The sequence below is a fragment of the Eucalyptus grandis genome, chromosome 3, assembly GCF_016545825.1.
Source record: "Eucalyptus grandis isolate ANBG69807.140 chromosome 3, ASM1654582v1, whole genome shotgun sequence".
Lineage (NCBI taxonomy): Eukaryota > Viridiplantae > Streptophyta > Magnoliopsida > Myrtales > Myrtaceae > Eucalyptus > Eucalyptus grandis.
Window position 1 is genome coordinate 57,318,035 of NC_052614.1, and position 20,678 is coordinate 57,338,712.

Genomic DNA, 20,678 nt, shown 5'->3' on the forward strand with positions numbered 1-20,678 from the left:
TGGAGTTGCGATGTCATCACTAGATGTTGATGCTGCACCTTATGGGGAATTATGATATAAAAATTGTTTTAATTTTTTTTAAAAGAACTTGAAAATAAACAACAAATTAAATAAAAAGTAAAAGGAAAATCAAGAGAAAGAAAAGAGAGGAGGAGGAGGAAGGAAGGAAGAGGAGGGGGGTGGGTTTGGGAAGAAGGAGAGAGAGAGAGAGAGAGAGAGAGAGAGAGAGATTTTGGATGACAGATGAAGCACTTGAGCATCGGGAGACGGTGCAGCAGGATGAAATATGCCGCATGTTCCGCACATTCACTGCCAAGCGCGAGCGCTCTTTCCTTCCCCCAGCAACGCCATGTCGTTTGGTTCTTCTAAGGTGAGTCGTGCGTTTTCTTTATAATTTAATTTTTTATGTATGGAATGTGCATCAATTGCATGTAACATTTCTATTTCTCTTTTTTTTTCCCTTTTTCCCAAAAAAAAAAAAAAAAAGAGAGTAGAAATCTATTTGTATATGTCAATTAACTTTGCTATTCTCTAGAATAGAAAAGTGGTTAGGGAATAAATCTAGAATATGAATAAGAAATTTAAAAAAAAAAAAGTCTACTTTTGTTCCTTGAAATAAAAAGAGAAATATCATTTTAGGGAAATAAGCTTAGTGTAACCTAATGCTAGTCTTTACACAATCAACACAAGGTCCGGGTGAGACCTACATCTGCACAGAGTTTCCTACTCGATCCAGTCCCCATTTGGAACAAAAAAAAATCAGAAAGTTAGGAAAAATTTAGAAATTAGATTTGAGTAGTTTTACTAGATTTAAGTGTTAATTCTAGTTTAGAATTAGTTTAGCATAAAAAAAAAAAAAAAGTGAAAATCTTTTGATGAAAATTGGATTCAAAATTGAATAAATTAGCTCTTAGGGCTTTACCATATGGATATTTGAATGTTGTTTTCTTTTAAAGACAATGCTAGGTTGCAACAGCTTGATGACTCCACTAAAATAAGATGTCTTCTCTTAAGATTCTATTGGAGACATCATTTAAGATCATCCGTAATTCTATTTTAATAGATTATTAGATGGCTCGGAACAAGTCTTTTGCTTTACCATTTGTCTTGTGTTTATAGTAGTCGAATAAACTTGTGCTTCCATGGATTTCTGATGTCATTTGCTTGAAGGTTTGATGAGGTCGCTACCATCTTAGTTGTTTTGTCTTTGCCTACTCCACCAAGCAACATTTGCTCTTCTTTTTCTAGCTAAAAAAACTCAAAATATCTATGTACTTGTTTATTGTAATGCCTAAAGTTTTGCTATCAACATCTTATATTATGAGTTTTAAATCAGTGGGACTCTTTGTTGTTATTATTAGTCATCCATCTTTGACTAATTATTACATTGGATTTTTTGAGACCATATTAGAATATCTTGATTAGTTAAATCCTTACAAAAGTCCATTTTTATCCAAACATGAATAGTTAAGTCTCCACTGACATTTTTATAATTAAATAAAAAAGTTAGGAATATAAATTCTTAAAGTCGTACTAAACACAATTTTTTTTTCTTTTTTTATTTCAAGAATAAAAATTTTATGCAAGTGCAAAATGTGTTCTTTTACTCATAAACTTGTTTGGAGAATAGAAATAAAAATGAAACTATTTCTGAACAAAAGTTGTTTTTGGTAATAGAAATATTACCATATGCACCCTAAAGAAAAGAGGATTTGATAAAAAAAAAGAAAAAAAGAAAAAGAAAAGAGGGTCATGTGGGATTGTGACACTTCTAATGCTTGTCTTTTTAAATTTCTTGTAATAATCAAACTGTATTCCCTTTAAACATAATTGGCCCTTCTATTAAATAATAAATGGAGATGTTGACGCTGACTTTCCACCTTGTGGGACAATTATAATATAAAAAACTGTTTTCAATATCTTAAAAATTATAAATATGGAAAAAAAAAAAAAAATCAAGAGGAGTAGGTGAAGGAGAGTGCAGTCAGGCATGTAAAAATAAGAGTTTCGCTTAAAGTTTTTGATCTTGAAGTGAATCATTTAGTCATATTAATATGAAATCTAAAAAGTTGACTACTTTGACAAAAAAATCCTTAAGACATTTATAGAAGAAGTGACCTAGCAGCAGCGCCAATGCTGATTATAACAATAATAATGTAAAACCTTGACCAATTTTTTGGGAAAAAATTCAATTAGGGACCTTAAGTGAGCTTATTGTTTCAAAAAAGAGCATCAAATGACAATTTAGTTCCAATTAAGAGACTGGCAAAGCATGTGCGTCTCATGCCACCATAATGGGGGCATTTTTGTTCACATGTTTTTTTTTCTTCTTTTTTCTTTATTCATCTTCTTCGTTCTTCATCTCTTCAATTCATCTTCTTCCTGCTTCCACCTGATGCTTAATTTTTAATTTCAAAAAAGAAAGAAAAATGAAAAATCACACCAACTATATCCGCAAGGGCAATCAGGTAAAAAGCCTTCACCAACCGTCAAGAACAGACCCTTCCAGGTTCGTCCTTCAGTGGAATCGAAAGCCCCAATTTGTGGGCAAAACCCCTCGAGTCATCACCATCACCTCCACCTCCATCATGATTCCGCGGAGGATGCACTGGAGCGGCGTCGAGTTATTGGTGCTTTAGTTGGCGAGAGCCCGGAAAGGCATTAAGAAGGACTCATCTGTGAGCGTGCACATGAAAAAGAGCGATCCCCGGTCAAGAGGAGGCCACAAACATCTTTTCACAGAATTTTTCCTCTTAGAAACATCACATCTACAAACAAACAATTCTCCTCCACCTCTTTAATTTCCAATGAATTTCAGGTACATGCGTTTAATTTTTTTTTTTTTTTTTTTTTCCTTGGTGGTAAGCATGAAGGGACATTATTCTTTGGGGAAAATTATCAAAAAAGTCCTAAATCTATTGTAATTATACCAATTCAATCATAAACTTTTTTATTTTCAATTAAGTCATAAACTTTTTACATTTGTGCCAATTTATACAAAGAACACCCCAAATGCCACAACTTGGCATGGGGGGACATATAGGTGCTAAAACTTCCAAAATATACATTTAAGTGCCACCCATTTTCAATTAGACCCTGTTTAGTAATGTTTCTATTTCTCTAAGTTTTTGTTCTTTTGTTTCCTAGAATAGAAAAAAAGAAAAAAAGAATTCCATTTGGTAATGTCAACTAATTTTTCTATTCCTTAGAACAAATTAGTGGCCAGGCATATATTTGAAATAAAAATAAGAAGCAGAAAAAGATTACTTTTTTACTCCCGTGAACAAAAGAGAAATAATGTCATTTTAGAAAAGCTCGACATGACCTAATGCTTGTCTTTACACAATCAGCACAAGGTCCAGTCTCTTGAATCGGTTCGAGTCTCACTTTTTGGAAAAATGAAAAATAAAAAATTTAGGAAAATTTTAGAAAGTAGATTTTGAGTAGTTTTACTAGATTTTAATAATTCTAGTTTAGAATTAGTTTGGCATAAAAAAAATGAAAATATTTTGATGAAATTGGATTCAAAATTGAATAAACATTTAGAGCTTTAGTATATATGTTTTTGAATGCCGCTTCTTTTTATTTATAAAGAAAAAGAACTCTCACTCATCAAATAAGGGACAAAATGATCTTGTTAATTTGTGAGAGGAGCACATATGATAGCAATTTTCGGGTAGACATTAAGAAAAGATACGTGCTTGGAGGACTGCACAACTCCATATTTTATTGTACACTGTAGATTAGGATTGTATTGATATTGATGTTGATATACTAATTATTCGGGGGCAGCACTCGAGAATGTTGAACTGCATAGACTTCCTCGAAAGATAAGGAAATTATAGATAAAACTGAAAAGTGAAACAACAAAAAAATTGGCACCCACTAAAATGAAAAACCAAGAGAGAGACAGCAACCGCAAGAGCGAAGGCTACTAATGAACAGCTTGTGACTGGTGTCAATAGATTGTTCAAGTATATCTATACTGCAAAAATTTTAGCCAAACTATTTGCAAGAGCTGGGAATATGAAAAGAAAACCTGTTATGAGAAACATTCTTTGAAAAAAAAGGGCACATCCACCATCAAACTATTCATGAAGCTGCCTGTACCGAGTCGTGGATGTGGCAAATTCGTAGACCTGAGGCAAACGGGCGAATTCATCATAGAGGCCGACTACTTTTGTAAAGTGCCTCGAGGAGGTCACCTGAAGAGGGTTCTTCTCATTATCACTGACGGTCAGTCTACCAGATGTAAGACATGCCTGACATAGAAATATCAAGGGTTGTCCAAAAGGATGGGGCGAACAGAATTCCAATACCAGTATCTAACCCAGGTGTAATGCTGCACGTGTTGAGGCCCCTGGGAAACTAACAACTTCTGTGAAAACTCTAGCAGCGCATCCGATGTACAATAATCCTTTGATGGACGACCAATGTCACTAGAGAACATGTCCTTACTACCTACTCGCTGCAGAGTCTTCTCGGTAGAAATCTCCATTTTCTCCTGGACCTGTGCACTCTTGAGTAGAAATTCAATGAGCTCAATCACATCAGGCTTCAGTACATAACCATGTACCTTAACATGCTTAAGCTGGTGCTCGAGGCAGGGAAATGTGCCACCCACTGAACTAGTAACTATAGCCATTGACTCAAATGCATGCTTCCACCCTGCTTCGGTAAGCTAGAAATTCAAAGCAACTTTTTAATCTCCGTCACTTCCAAGTTTGAGGATTCCAATAAAATTTTACTGTTCAAGCATTTGTACCTTGGCTTTGTTGTCATCTCTTCCAGGATAAACATAGATGGTGAGTGTCTCAAGAAAATGAGAGCTCCTCAACAAGCTACAAATGCTAGGGACGTATTGCTCTCTTAGATGCATTTATTAGTGTCACATGTTTCAGGCGAAAGATGGGCATGGCTGATTTGCCAACTCCCACATAGTTAATACCTAATTTTAAAAGAAATAATTGGACCGACATTAAATGAAAATTAGTACTGGACATACATTGTGGATGCTCAAGAGCACGTGTATGTATAGACCGACTGAAATGAATTGGTATAATACCATTGAATTCAGAGTCTTATCAGGAATTTCATCAGATTATGTAGAATATTAGAAAGACAAATCACGAGCATGGACATGTGCATTTAAAATAGTGATAGATGTCACATTAAAATTGAAAACAATCGGGGACACAAGGAAGACAGGCACCTAATAAACTGTAGTTTTCGGTTACATGAGCGGGTTGTGGATAATAATAGTGTACAATTGCTCGAAGTTCATAGGCCAGCAGATGCAAGGAAGGCCACCTTATACAAGTTTAGGCGGGCATAAATAAAAGAACCCAGCCTGAGTAAATGATATTTTCTTTTATTCTTCATCTAGGACATTACCCGATGAACTGAAGCATAAAAAAAGCAACGGAACAAAGAAGCCAAAGCAGACGAACGGCACAGCCACTGTCCATTTCAAGTAAGACCCATCCAAAATCAGTTTACCCAACTTCTATTCTACAAATTTAGGACGGTTGAAATGTGAGAATATCCTATCAAACAAATAGTAATACTCCTTACCTGAAGGATCAGCACCCAAATCATTCTAAAGTACCTCAAAGCAAGACAAAATAGGTCAGAGCAACAGCAGAGAAACCATATCAGTATGCACCAATCGCATGGCATAAAATAAGGACTACAACTGAGCTTTTCCAGCAGCAGTCCGAACTCACAATATTCTCCAGGCGGATATATTTTATAATCACCGAAGCAGAGGGATATATTGACCAGTGATAACATATCAGTCACCTTGACATAATCTAGACACCCAGCAATATCCAGAGTCTTCACATTGGGACAAAATAGCTCCAGATCCTCATAGTGATCAACAATTAAATGTTTGATATCTGATCGTGTAAGATCAAGCTTTTCAAGACCACCGCATCTCTCCAAATTTGACTCCTCAATAGATGGGCCACAACAGAATTTGGGCTCGTGGAAACCATAACAATCTTCAAGAGACTATTCTTTCAGCAACGGGCTACCAGATAGTATGTCAGCCATTTTGTAGTCAGTGAAGTCAATTTTTTTCATAAACAATTTTCTATGCGACCTTAGTTGGACTCGTCCCGCCGCTGGTTTGACCACACAGGAAGCCAGCTTCAGCTCTACTAAGCTGCTACACCTAAGGACAATGCTGGGCAGCACGTAACGATTAAGTGGGAAGTAAAGACAATGTCGGAACTCCCAAGCACACCGTAAGAAGTCCAAATCAAGGAACTTAACTTTTCTCCTCGCTGCAAAACGAATCCACGTATCCAGTTTGTTCCATGATCTCTCCTCTCTGGAGTTGCATAGTCCTCATATTCAGGATCATAGGGGTGCACCTCAGACGCACAGTTCAAATTAAGACAGAACAAATCGATTGTGGGGCTCTCGTGCAGAGTCAACACATGGTCGGTAAAATTCACGAATCTTTCGTCCAAGTCTCTCTCCAACTTTTTGCAGTCATGGTACGGACAGTGATTGAAAGACAAGTGGCGGGTAGAAGTCTAGGGGTGACGGAACCCCAGGACCATCACTGTCCTGACGGCGTCTCTCGTGGACAGGAAGGACAGAACATGGAGGAGCACTGAGTATGGCAGATTGCTAATGGCATCGCGTCCGTTGTTTCCGTCCATCTTCCTAGACGTTTCAACTCGATACGGCGTTTACCAACGAAACCCTAGCTGCCTTCCGAGCTCTTCACTTAAAGATAGGGGTGATCGGTTCCTGTGGAACCGGGAACCGCCAGAACCAGACCCGACCATCGGTGTGGTCCGTCCAAAAAAACCAGCATTATTTTTTAAAATTCAGTTCCCGGAGATTTGTTAATACTAATCACACATGTCTTTACATGCAAAAAATTCAAACTTCACTTGCTCATAACCATAAAAGTCATGAGCAATAGGACTAGAGGTTGTGCTTGGCTTGGATTTTATAGACAATCTCTCTTTTATTCTTTAAGTACTTATTGATGTGAGACTTTTGGAGGCTTGGATGTTTTGTCTTTTGCAAGTGAGGGGAGCAAGAGAGAGAGTGTGTGAGCATGAGGAATAAAGGTCTCTTGGATTAGTCCTACATTGGGTAGAAGAATAAACTAACAAGTAAGTTTCTCTATAAATAAAGAGTCACAAGAAGAATTTTGTTGGTCTCATGAGAAGTTGCTACCTCAATTTCAATTTCGGTTGCGATAAGTTTAATATATAATACATAAAAAAATTGGTCCGGTCTCGTCCATTCTTCCGACCTTGGAACTGGAAACTGGACCAACCGGCCACCAGTTTCAAGAATAAGAACCGGAAATCAGACCACCAACCATGGGAACCACCCAAAATTAGCCAATCCAAACTGCCCAAAACTGGCCGGTCCAATGTGGTCTGGCGGTTTTTGGTGTACACCTCTACTTAAAGAAGGAGAAAGCAGATAATCTTTTTGCAGAGATAGAGACCAACGGTAGATTTCTAGCGGAGCTCCTAAGCTGGAAAAGTAGAAAGCCCGTGGGCCCTATATCCTGTTGTAGATGATTGCAAGGTGTTGCTACCCAATCTTAAGTCCGCTAATTCAAATTGGGTTGAAAGGTCGAAAATTCTATTCCTCAAGAGATCACAAAGACCCATTGATGCCTCTTTGAAATATTCTTTTTTCAAAAAGTGCTTTTGATTCAACATTCTTGGTGGCCAGGCCCTTGGAGAAATATTGAATCGTTTGACAATTATTTTTAAGGAGCTTTCAAGTAAAAGTCAGTATTGAAAATGCTGAAAACTCAATATTAGTCCTACTAGCATTAGGCTTCCAGCATTTGACTAAATATTGAAACTCATTTTCTTTCCGAAATTACTCTCAACAATTCTTGAAAATTTCGATTTTGTCCTTCGTTACTTTTTTTAAAAAAAAATTAAAAAATGACCAAACCCTTCATTGAATCGACGAAGGGCTATGGCTGTCAGCGTACTAGATCTGGCTATGGTTGTCATCAGTCAATGTCGCCCATTGCGTGACCCTGGCAAGGGTCGCACGAAGGTTGCATGACCTCGGCGATGTGCAACCTAGGCCGTTAGTCGAGTGACCCTCGCAAGACCTAGGCAATGGTCGCCTAGGTCGCACGTTGCCCGGTCGCGTGACCCTTGCCAAGGGTTGCCTAAGGTTAGGTGACCTCCGACGGCCGCTATTGCTAAATCAACTCACCGGCAATTGTTTGGCGAAAGCTTTGGTCATTTTTATATAAAAAAAATGTATATATTTGGTTTTTTTAGCATTATTGTTAATTTTTATGTTTTAAAAGTTGCATATATTATTTTTTTCTTCAATTTTAAACAAATAAAAATTAAAAAATTAATACGAATCACCCAAATGGCTTTTCAAATATATTTTCTACCAAATAATATTTTTCTCAAAATTATTTTTTAAAGTGTAGTTTATCAAACGCCCTTTGTATGTGCTCAGAATCCTTTAGATTGAACTGCTTTGTATTTTTTTGGCTTTTTAAAATCTTGAACCAAACACACTTGAGTAGGATTGAAAAAGAGAGAGAAGCATGAACGTGGACAATTTGTATTCCAATTTGAGATTTCGATTCCCAATATTGCCCGTTGGTCGGCCACGCTTTGCCGATTCCTTTTCATTGGAATGGATCTGGGCTTAAGGGGGGCCTGGTTGCAAAAGAGGCCCAATTAATTGGATATTGATTCGTCCAAAAAAAAAAAATTGGATATTGAACTTTTTTGGGAAGAAGATTTGGGTTTCAGAGAAGTATACTACGAGTTGTGAGACCATTTATGAAACTTTCCATTATAAACCAAACTTTTGAAAAAATAAAGTATTCACAAAGAAAAAACATATGCCAGAGTTAAAAAAGAAAAACTTCGGAAAAAGAGAAGCCAATATTGGTCATGATCCCTCTTTCTTACTTGCAGTTTTGAAGGTGATTATAAAAGAACATAGAATCTATAATCAATTGAATAGAAAAGTAGATAAAATTTTGAAAAACCACAGTTTTTGATGATTTTCATGGAACAGATCTAATGCGCATGTGAAAATAAAATCACCAAAATGAACTACTTTCATCATCTCTTCCAAATTGATATTCCAATACCTTCATCTTAATAGAAAAGTTCTTACTGAAAGAATTTGGTAGTTGTGAAGTTTGAGACGAAAATACAAGAATTAGACAACCCAAGGAGCATATGTTGTTGAAAAGTAGTGTCCCGGATCGTTTGAACTACGAAAAAATCCAGAGTATAAATTCCATGATTTTTTTCAAGCTGTTGCAACTGACCCCTTCCAATGAGGGTAAAATTAGGTTTAAGATACTTGCTTATGAGATGAATCGAATGGTCCATATAATGATGATCACGGATGGACCATTCGATTGTTAACATCGCAAATGATTCATCAATTATAAACACGGGTTCTTCTAAGCTCATATTTCACGCGACATCGGACGTTCATTTTTTGATCAATTAATCCTATATAAATTTTGACTCAGAGCCGCTACTAATCTTTTTTGCCAGCTAGAAATCAAATAAAAACATTGGAGGATATCTTACAATTTTTGCAACCAAAGATTCTAGATTTGAGAACTTGATTACACTAATCATAAGACTGATGTCCTTCCAATGCCTAACTTGATTGAATGCTAACTAATGTCATGACAATATATAGGAGAATTCTAGGTTTCATCCTAACCATTTTAAAACAAAGAAAATAACGTCCAAGGTATTAAAGAGTATAATCGCAAAGAAAAAACATAAATATCCTAAACGATCTCTAAAAAAGAGAAAACAATTCAAAACAAAGAACCCTATTATAAAGTCCTAAAGACTTGTCAAATTTTGGAATTTCACTTTTTAATAGTTTTCCAATTTTCATAGTTTTTTTTATTTTTCTGGAATTTTTCCTGAATTTTTGTGAATTTTCTGAATTTTTAAATGTTTTTAATATTTTTAATGATTTTTTGAACTTTCTGAAATTTTTATGATTTTCTGAATTTTCTATTTTTAAAATTTTTAAATTTTTATGATTTATCTGAATTTTCTAAATTTATCAATATTTAATTTTCTAATTAAGTAAATTTATACAATGATTTTTATAATTTTTCTGATTTTTTAATGATTTTTCTGATTTATATATTTTTTACGAATTTAAAATATTTTATTAATTTTTAGGGATTTTCTGAGTTTTAAATTTTTTTAAATTCCCGAATTTTTAATATTTTCTATTTTTTTGAAATTTATAATGATTTTTACAATTTTTATTATATTTAGGCAACGGGTTCGGACCGGGTTTACTTGATCCGACCCATTGTCCCGACCTGTCTATCCGGATCCGACCCGCGTCGGATTACAAAAGGATTTTTTAATGTATTTTTAGATTTTTGGAATTTTTATTGATTTTCCTTTTTTTAATTCTTTTTAATTTGTCTTCTTCCCTATTTTGTCTTCTTCTCCTGCACCTTCATTCTTCTTCGCGGACCGATAACATCTCCTCCCCCGCCTGCAAATTCATTCTTCACCGAACCAGGGGACCTCAACCAAACCTCAGGCCGCCGCCAAGCCCTTACCCTCCATGGTCGTCCACTCGGGCCACCACTCGCCGGCCTACCGTCCACCCCTAACAGCGGCCGGCCCATCACCGGCCGTCTACTCCGGCGACCCAAAACAAATTCACCGAGACAAAAACTAAGCGAACCATGGCTTCTAAAATCAGCAAACCAGAAAAACAAGCGAACATAAATACACGAATATGGAGAGAATTGCCTAACTAGAAAAGCCCTGGACAGCGGGATTCGCCGATGTGTAGTGAGAGCTTCGGCCAAAGGGGGACTCTCGGCTCGCTCGCCAGCGATCGATCGTTCCCATAGAATCACATAGCCAGACAGAGAAAAAAAGAATATCAGAGCAGATTCAACCAACCCAGAAGCGAACACGAACAGATCTCGGGATTCAATGATAAATCAATATTCGCATTCTCTCAGGCATTTGATCAAACGGTTGATATGCGATTTGAAGCATGCATTGTGGGGCGAAATTTATTGCAACCTACGGACTGAACATGATGCATAAAGGCTGTAATCAACACATTTTCATGTTAAATCCATCTCAGTCTATCACGAATCACTTAAAATTCTCCATTCGAGTTCGGGCTTCTCAAACATTCTCCGTTTCATTTAAGCAATACATCGAGTAGTTGGTGTTCATTAATGAACTTGCATTCTGGGTTCAAATCCGAAGCATCTATCGGTATAAACGTGACGCATTAACTTTCAAAGCATTATAGCTCGACATGAAATTACTCCGGTTTAACAAGATTTCGCCGAGAGCATGAATCAACCCAGGCGGTTCTTTTTTCTTTTTTTTTTTTGCCAAAAACCGGGACGAGACAGGGGCTTCGGGAAAGGGGAATCTTACCTGGTATATCAGACGAGTCGAGACCTCGGTTGGCGATGGCGAGAGAGTTCTGGCTAAAGCCACTCCACGGCTACAGAAGAAAAATTGAAATGATGAAGGACAACGCCGGATGGACCTTTGATCGGCTTTGGAATGAGCTCCGGCGACCTCGCTTTTGTCACTCTAGAAATAAACCAAAAACGTTCTCGCCTCAGCCTTTCCTCCCTCTCTCTCGTTCTCTTTCTCTCCCCCCGAAAGAAAGGCTCCCTTGCGTGTTTTTTCTTCTTTCCTCTCTCCAGCCCCCAACAAACTGAGCCCTTCTCTTCTCTTTTTCTGCTTTGCGCAACACCCCCCACGCTCACGCCCCTCTCGCTGCCGACTTCCTCCACTCCTCTGAATCTAGGGGTGTAAACGGTTCGGTTCGGTTCGGTTTTTTTGAAAAACCGAACCGAACCGAACCGTTAGAAAAATCTTCCGAACCGAACCGAAACCGAACCGAACCGAATACGAACCGAACCGAAATTTCGGTTCGGTTCGGTTCGGTTTTTCGGTTTTCGGTTTTTAGCCTTTGGTTTTCGGTTTTGTTTTTTTCTTTCTGTTAAACTTAGATTTCTCCATTTTTACTTGTCGGTTCGGTTCGGTTCGGTTAACCGATAAAAACCGAATCAACCGAACCGAACCGAATGAAAACCGAAAAAACCGAATTTTCGGTTCGGTTCGGTTGTTTTCGGTTCGGTTCGGTTTCGGTTGGAATTGACACCCCTACCAGTCGATGTGGTGAGCCAGAGATTAATGGTCCAAGGCCAAAAAATGGCATCACTAGCAAATGGAGCTTAATTGGTCAAGGGGGTATTGGTTCTTGTAGGTACAAAAATGGTCTTGATGCATTCAAGAAAATACTATGTGCTGATGGTCTGAGAGGCCTATACAGAGGGTTTGGGATTTCAATTTTGACATATGCACCTTCAAATTCAGTTTGGTGGGCTTCTTATTATGTGGCCAATAGGCTCATTAGAGGTTATTTTGTGGGCAAAAGTGGTGAAAGAAGCCGAAAAGACGGCTCTTCTTATGGCCACTAAAATTAGAGCGATGACCACTAAAATTGAAATTGAAGGAAATCGAAAGGAAAGCTCTGGAATCAAAGGAAATCAAAAGAAAATTAGAGTGATGACCACTAAAATTAAAATGAAAGTGCAAACACAGAAAAAGAAATCACTAAGAAACTTCACCGAAATTGAAATATCCTCAAAGTTACAAGCACATTGATGCTAAATTGCAAACATTGAAATGAAAGCTACACTGTCATTTCTCAATGCACATGAAGAATAACAGACTCTAAATCTAAAACTGAAATTGAAAGACGTTAGTTTAGCATAGGAAATGCTTCGAAAGGAAATTTGGCGAAGTTTTGGCATAGCCTGAGGGACCCCTCTTTTTCTGAGTTCTTTTTATTTGTACTCCTGGAATTTCGTTTGACGATTATTGGAAATCATGAGTGATCCCCCTCTCTAATTGCTCCATATTTCCACTATTTTAGTAACTTCCAAGATAATAATTGTGTCCCGCCATAAATTGCCATTTTATTCATGAATTAATCTAATTTTGCAACCACTCCAGCTCTTAACTCAAACAAGTTGAGGTACCATTTCCTTAATCTGATTGAAATGGTAAGCAAAACACCTTAGATCGACATGAGGTCACACAATCTTCTGACGAAGTTAAACTAGATAAGCTCCAAATCGAAGTCAGGCTTAGTGTGACTTGACGCTTCAAACTTCTCTCTGCTTTCCTAACTCATAGCGATAATTGAATCACTTTATAGTATCTCGAACATAAATTTTCACCACCAACGGAAGCTAAAGAATACTACTGTAAAAATTCCTAAAAGAGGTAGTATTGAAAATGTAAGAGCACCAATGAGAGTAATATGTTGAGAACTATCATTTACATTTCTCTGATTTTACCATCTCTTTATCTTACTGCATTTCACATCATATTTCCCCCGATGAAATTGTTTCATCATTTTGAGGCATGCATCATGTGATTGATAAAGCTACTTTTGATATTTAAATTGAGCCGACCGACAATGATCCAGTTAGTCTTGGTCGTCTTTACCTTTTCACTGATGAAGGTTCACGCGTTATTAATTTATATCGAAAACCTCTCATTCAGTTCTAGCCCCACAGACCCACCTTTTTCTTTGGAGTCTTTTTTTTTGTCTTACCAATCTCTCACTATTACGTACCATAAGTGCACAATGTTGCTACACACGTGAAAAATTAGAAGAATTAGAAATTTGTGCAGCCTATTATAGAATTAATTACAAATCCCATCCCCCAAGTTAATCTTTACATCCTAAGTCTAACGTCTTTACATTTGGTTGTCATATTAATAAGGAAAAAAGTTACAAAAAAAGATAAATTAATCTCCCTATGACACATTTAATCTAAACTTGTATCTATGTGACATATTTACCATTTCTCAAAGTTCTATTAAATGAATTTTCAATCAAACTAACATCATTAGCCTTGTTTGCATCATGTCAAAATTGTTTACTTTTCGGAGTTTATGTAGATAGATTTTTAATAGTTCTTATTGACGGAAATTTAATGGATGGTAAATGTATCACACAGTTAATAGTTTGGGATTTTAAGTGTTACAAAAAGAAAATGTCTAGAGTATATGTGTCACAATAGGCATAATTAGACTTTTTTTTTTTTTAATTTTGTGGCTTTTGCCCTAAAAACAACTGGCAACACTATTACTAAGTTGAAGATATCCATATGTAAGAGAAATAGAGATAAAATCATGCATAGAGCGTGTGCCCAAGAGAGAGCTAACCATCTCATAGTAAAGATAATCCCATATAATTTGGAAAAGATGATAATTTGTGCGGACCATAAAGTCATTGTTGTCACATGCCTTCTAAATATTATTTACATATCTATCCTCCTCGGCTACATATAGTGTCTTGTTGTTACCCTTTAGTGAGGCCAACCCCCTATTGAAGCCATGATGATCACCGCCATCATTTATCACCATGTAAGGGTGGGCATAATTCTGGAATTGAATGGAAATCGGGGAATCGGATCCATGGGAACTGATCCAATTCTAGGTTTTAGAGTGAGAGAGTTCAATTTTCGGTTTCACTTTTTTAAGAACCGCCGGTTCCCAATCCGGTTCGGTTTATAGGAACCGAACCGAGAACTAAATCCCTGATTACATTCTCCCGTTCCCCAACTCAATTCCATTTCTCTCTACTTTCACCTCTGTCTCTCCTTGGACGACGTTGAGCCCTTGTGCGACGCTGCATCTCCACGCTTTCTTGTCTCTTTTAAGATCGACCTCGATCTCGACCTGCATTAATTCCTCTCCCTCCTCAGACCAACAAAACCACGAAAATTGCGTTACCTGCGCCGCCCCCTCTCTCTCTCTCACTACAGCAACCATCATCCAGCAGGTAAGCTTGTTGCTGGATCTGCTCGATTTCGTGCTTAATTCGATTGCTGAATCTGCGTGTGTGCGTACAATTACGCGTGTGTTTTGTTTGTCAAATTGGCTTGAGGCTGGTTGTGTATGTTGCCGGCGTTTGTTGCTGCTGATTTTGCGTTTCGATTGATTCTGAGTGCTGGGGATCAAGGCCTGATCTGATAATCTTGGAGTTATTTCGATTGTTGCCTTCTTTAGCTCGCTGCTTGGCTACGATTGGTCTAGGGCTTTCGTTAATGGGCTCAATCGGATATGTTGCTTTTTAAGATGATTGACTGCACGATTATTGGTACTTGGATATTTTTGAATTCATGACGGATGACCAATGTTGAGCTCGAATGAGTACTTCCTTAAAGGGTGCTATCTGGTGATTTTAAGCAACTGATTTGTAGAACCTTGGGGTATGGTCGATGAGATTATCTGCTCAACATCTAGTGATCTTGAGCAACTGACTATTCGAGTGAAGCTCCCTGATTTGGGCAATAGCTGAGATAAAAGGTGGAAGGATCTCGGTGTTTTGCCCGTCTTGCATTACTGAGTAGATTTCCTCAATGAGTTTACATTTTCCCTTTCCCTTCTGATTGTTGTTTGGCTGGTTTTGTGGGCTGGATTCACCTCTGTCCCAAGGCACAATTTGTCCCGATTGCACTGGAGTTTGTGGGATGAAATCATTTTCATGCTATAGTTGAAGTATTAGATGCAAGAAAATGCTGCCTTGGCTCGATATTTGTTTTGCTATTTTGTAAATGTTTGATCTTTATTTTGAAATTTCTAATGATGTTGTGCATATATGAAGTTGACATATCAAGATGACATTCCTAGTATCCCAAGTATCTTTCTTGTTCATGGCGTCCATACTATTGTCACTGGATTAGGATTGACTTGATGGATGCTTGTTGAAAGGTGCCCCAAAAGCTTTTTAATTCTTCTGCAGGCTTACTTCTTGCTGTCATCTTTCTTTCCTTTTTCCTACATGCCATTTTGTTTGTGGTCCTAGATATTGTCTTGATCAACATGCTAGTCTCTCGTGAATTCTATTGCATCAGTTTAATGTATAACATCAAAGCACTTGGTTAAGGAGGACACTAACTTTCGATGAGATAGGACTTGCCTATCGCTTTGAAGATGTTTTGTTTGTTATACTTTATCTTGTTATTTTATCATCATTAACCAGTACTTTTGTTTTATAATCTTATAGGTGAAAAATGAACAATATCTTTCAAGAATGTCATGACTTCTCATTTTAATTATATTTATTTGAACTGTAATGCCAAGGAAAACTAGTCTTTTGTATTCTCTTTGATGAATGGCAAGCTTGTTTAGTACTCAATAGACCAAAAATGATCTAGAGGTTCCTTATTTGGTTGACTGAATCAATAAGAAGCTTTCATTTTTATTGTTGCGCTCATTTTCGTTTTGCTTAACTAATAATGAAACCAAAAAAAAAGAAAAAGAAAAAGAAAAACAGAAGAACTTGTTAGATCCTATAACCTATAATAGGGTAGGCTCCAAGTTTCGATAGGTAAGTTTCAGATTCTTAAAAAATGAAGAACCTTACCCAAGGGTAGGTTCCAAATGGAATCTGTAAGGAACTTGGAACCACTCATCCCTATCATTGGGTAGGGTTGACCACTCATCCCCACCCTCTCCCCTCTCTCTATCTCGCTCGCTTGCACATGGTTGTGGCTGACAAATCCATTGCAGTTCTCTATAACATTGGAATTGTTTTCTCTCTTTTGGTAAAATGTATGAATTTTTTTTCATGTTGAACTAAATGTTAATTGCTTACTTTTCCAATTTATGCAAATAATGTCAGCTTGTCCATGTTATAGTGACAACACGTCGAAATCAAAAGGGACCCAAAGTATCCTCCCGTTTTTTTGACAATGTTAAGTTTAAGACTTGGCTGTATATGGGATGCGTGGTGATTTTGTTGGGATTTTTAGGGGTGACTGGCTCATTTTTTGTTCTCTACCTGAAGACATTATCTGATTTCTGTAGACTGTGTGGTGATTTTTCTTTAATTTATTTCTTGTGTTTGGGTTTAAAGAACTTTGGAATGCCAAATGAGTCTTCATGGGGCCTGATATTCAATATATTGGAGCAAAAAAAAAAAAAAAACTGTGTGAGAGCATCTAGTGTTTCTAGAGTTTGTTTATTGATAAAAATAAGTGTTGATTTATATATTATTGGCAAAGTTATCACCTAATAGACCCTATTCTATAATTTTAGCTCTTTGAATTTCACGTCGTGTTTCACATGGCAAAATCAAGAAGCAAACCAAAATTAAGGACTGCTCACCACCCTCTCTCTCTCTCTCTCTCTCTCTCTCTCTCTCTCTCTCTCTGATTTGCTATTGATAATAGAACCTTTGTTATCCATCATAATTTGGAAAAAAAAGAAAAAGAAAAAGAACGCATGACCCTTTATATGCACCAACTCCTCATGCTCACATGCCTCGTCCCTCTCTCCCTTTGCTATCCTCCAAATCTCTCTCTCTCTCTCTCTCTCTCTCTCTCGTGCTCTCTCTCTCTCCCTCCTTCACTGGTGTCTACTTGCTAATGCAGAACGTTAGATGGGAAATGTACAAGTTAATTTGATTTTAAACTGACCGGCCAAGTTTTAAGGTATCGGTACTCATTTGCCTAATTCATATCCAATATCTCAGCTCATTTCTTAGCCAGACCACGCCACACTAACCTCATTTTCTCTTCAGGAAAGAGAGATATCTGGAAATTAATAAACTTCCTACCTATGGCAATCTCAAAGGCTGGAACCAGTAATGATGCTACACCAGCATCAGGAAGTGAGAACAAAGTGTTCTTGAGTTTCAGAGGGCCCGACACTCGTCATGGATTCACAGACTTCCTCTGTAACGACTTGTCAAATGTTGGAGTCCGTGTATTTGGGGATGATGATGAACTTCACGTTGGAGAAATAATTAGTGACAACCTGCTAAGTGCTATCAATAACTCCATAATTTACATACCCATCTTCTCTCAGACTTACGCTTCCAATAAATGGTGCCTTTGGGAGCTTGCGCATATAGTGGACAACGTGTCTAAATCAAAGGTCGAAAAGTGTATCTTTCCCATTTTTCTCGACGTGGAACCAGATGATGTTAAACTTAAAACGCGGATATATAGCAATGCTTTATTGGAACATGAGAGGGAGTTTCCCAACAAAGTTGAGGCATGGAGAGTGGCTCTTGCAGCAGTAGGTAAAATCAAGGGATTGAATGTGACATCAAGGTAAAACTCTTTTAAGATCCCTACACATTTCTTCTTGTGTTGATTTTTCTTTTGTTGCTGCTATTTTAGAGTATACAACGTTGGCCTGTCAAATGATTTCTTTTATTCTTTTTTTTTTTGGTTAAAGGGAACGTAGTGAAAACTACCCCTGCACTCATTCAACTCTACATCCTCTGCTTTTAACATCTTCCCTGAAATATTCCCCCTGATGTCAATAGCTTCAATGACATGGGCCCCCATATTCCTTTTAACTATATTTTCCACTTCACTGTCTCGTTAGACTAGGAAATATTCAAGAGCACCCATTTGCATTAATTATTTGGGATGATTACTAAAATCTAGTTCAGATTATGCATTCATAGCAGTTTCCATTTCCCATTAACGGGGAAAAGGCAGAAAAAATTAGAAACGGCCTCCGGTGTTGACTTTGTTTTACACATTTTTATGTGCTTCTCAAGAGACACCAAATATACGAGAAAATTGAGATTCGATGAAGAAAAATCATGTTTAAATATTCAATAGAAGCAAGATCATTTTGAGATAAAGGTTGACGGGGCTGTCATCTTGGGGACTCGAGCTCTGCGGAGCTCATGGGAGGTCCAAATCGAGGCTGGGCAACCTTGATCTGGACCAGGCCGGAGGCGACGACTGTTGTCAACCTCTGATATGAGGTCAGCGGCCACACGGGCCTTACAGGGGTGTAGCCGGGTGCAGCCGCGCGAATAGAGGGTTGAGAAGAGAGAGAGAGAGAACGGACACGCGGTGTAGGGTGTTTTGGAAGTTCGGAAGAGAGTGGTGAGGACCCTTTTTGAGGAGATTAAGTTAGGGCAACATATGCAATTTCAAAAGATTGGGGATTTGATTAGCATATTGTCAAAATATGGAGATGCTAGTTGAAGTGCGTGGAAAATGGTTTTAGGGATTTATTATTATTTCCCTTTTGACCTTTCTTAAGGGTTGTATCAGGTAAACTATAAGGCCTTGAACTATTAATCACCTATCTAATCTAATCCAAAGTAATAAAAGGTGGAGATGAATAATGGGCCACATGGCTCGAACAATGAGCTATTTGATGAGTTGGGGGCCAACGTCGCAGTGTCGTGGCCCCACCTGTCATTTATATCTTGTTTTGGGGGGTCATCCTATGGCCTTTATATTAACAACTTAATATGCTTACTATAATTCATCAATAACAACACATAATTCGGCTGCTCAATTGATAGATTTAGATCTAACACATATTTTATATTAACAAACCAACTGTGTGCTTTTATAGAATGCGGGCACCCCATTAGCTTCTCCAAAGTAAATGAGCTGTTTTTGCATAATGTCATAGAGTGGGTAAGCTTTTGGGGTTACGTCTGTTACCAACATGCTGCTCTAGAATTCCAGATTTTCGACCAAAAGATGGAATTATTGGATAGCAAACAGACAGGGCCTCCATTTTGTTTTAATATTGACAAAGAAGTCCACCTTAGATAGGTTAATTACGAAACTATGACTTATGCTTAGGTCTATGACTAGGTAAGATGCACACGTTAAGTCAATATAAAAATTTTGGGCTTTTTTTTGGGGCTATATTTTTTCTGTCAACCAAACTGTAATGCTCAATAGATGACGTTGCATTTTTTTTACATTATCTCGACTAATGATTCTCCCATTGCGATTGCTGAAATTTTGTCTAGGCCTAGCTAAATGCTAAAATTTTACTTATGCACGATTCGGTAGACACTTGGTAACTGTTGCCATCGTGTAAGTCAATACTATTGTCTTTAGAAATTTATATAATCATACATGAAAAACATATCAAGTGAGTTCTATCAATTTAGCCATTTGTACTTAATTACCGTTTCAATGTACTTCATACCTGTTCAAGTTAAGATTTCAACAATCCCACATGACGAGTGGGTATGAAATTAATCTAGTAACTAAAGAATGCGCTTTTATGCCTTGCAGCCAAGCATCGATTGTCAAAATAGTTGTTAAAGAGGTTTTGAAGAAGCTGAAGATAAAACAAAAATCAGTGACTGAATATTTAGTTGGAATTGATGATCGGATAAAAGAGTTGACAAATTTTTTAGATGTCAGTCACAATGATGTGCGGCTCATTGGAATTTATGGAATGGGTGGCATCGGTAAAACAACTATTGCCAAGGTTGTCTTTAATAAATTATGTTCCCACTTTGGGAAGTGTTGTAGCTTTCTTGACGGCCTTCGTGAAAGGTCGAATAAGGAGTGCATAGTCTTGTTGCAGAAGCAATTACTATCTGACATTGGTGGTTCTGGAACTATAGGAGATATCGACAATAGTGAAGAAGGAATGAGGAGGATTAGAGAAACACTCAGCAATAAGAAGGTCTCGGTGGTTTTGGATGACATTGATAAGAAAGAGCTCATTAATAATCTAATAGGAAATTCCAAATTATATCCAGGATCTAGGATAATCGTTACAACAGGAAACACTTATGTTCTAGAAGTTGAGGGATTTAAGGGTGAAACTAAGCAAGTATGAGATGTT

The 20,678-nt window shown here is 37.4% G+C and overlaps 1 protein-coding gene across 1 annotated transcript; it reads left to right on the forward strand.

The window, feature by feature from the left end:
* Positions 1-20,057: 20,057 nt before the first annotated feature.
* On the forward strand, positions 20,058-20,672 carry LOC120291994 (disease resistance protein RUN1-like). The gene has a single exon (XM_039309833.1). It carries the CDS (start codon positions 20,058-20,060, stop codon positions 20,670-20,672), a length of 615 nt encoding a protein of 204 aa, XP_039165767.1.
* Positions 20,673-20,678: the final 6 nt, after the last annotated feature.

Excerpts from the sequence above, each read along its gene's own strand:
- LOC120291994 (XM_039309833.1), top strand. The coding sequence starts at position 20,058 with ATGACGAGTGGGTATGAAATTAATCTAGTAACTAAAGAATGCGCTTTT.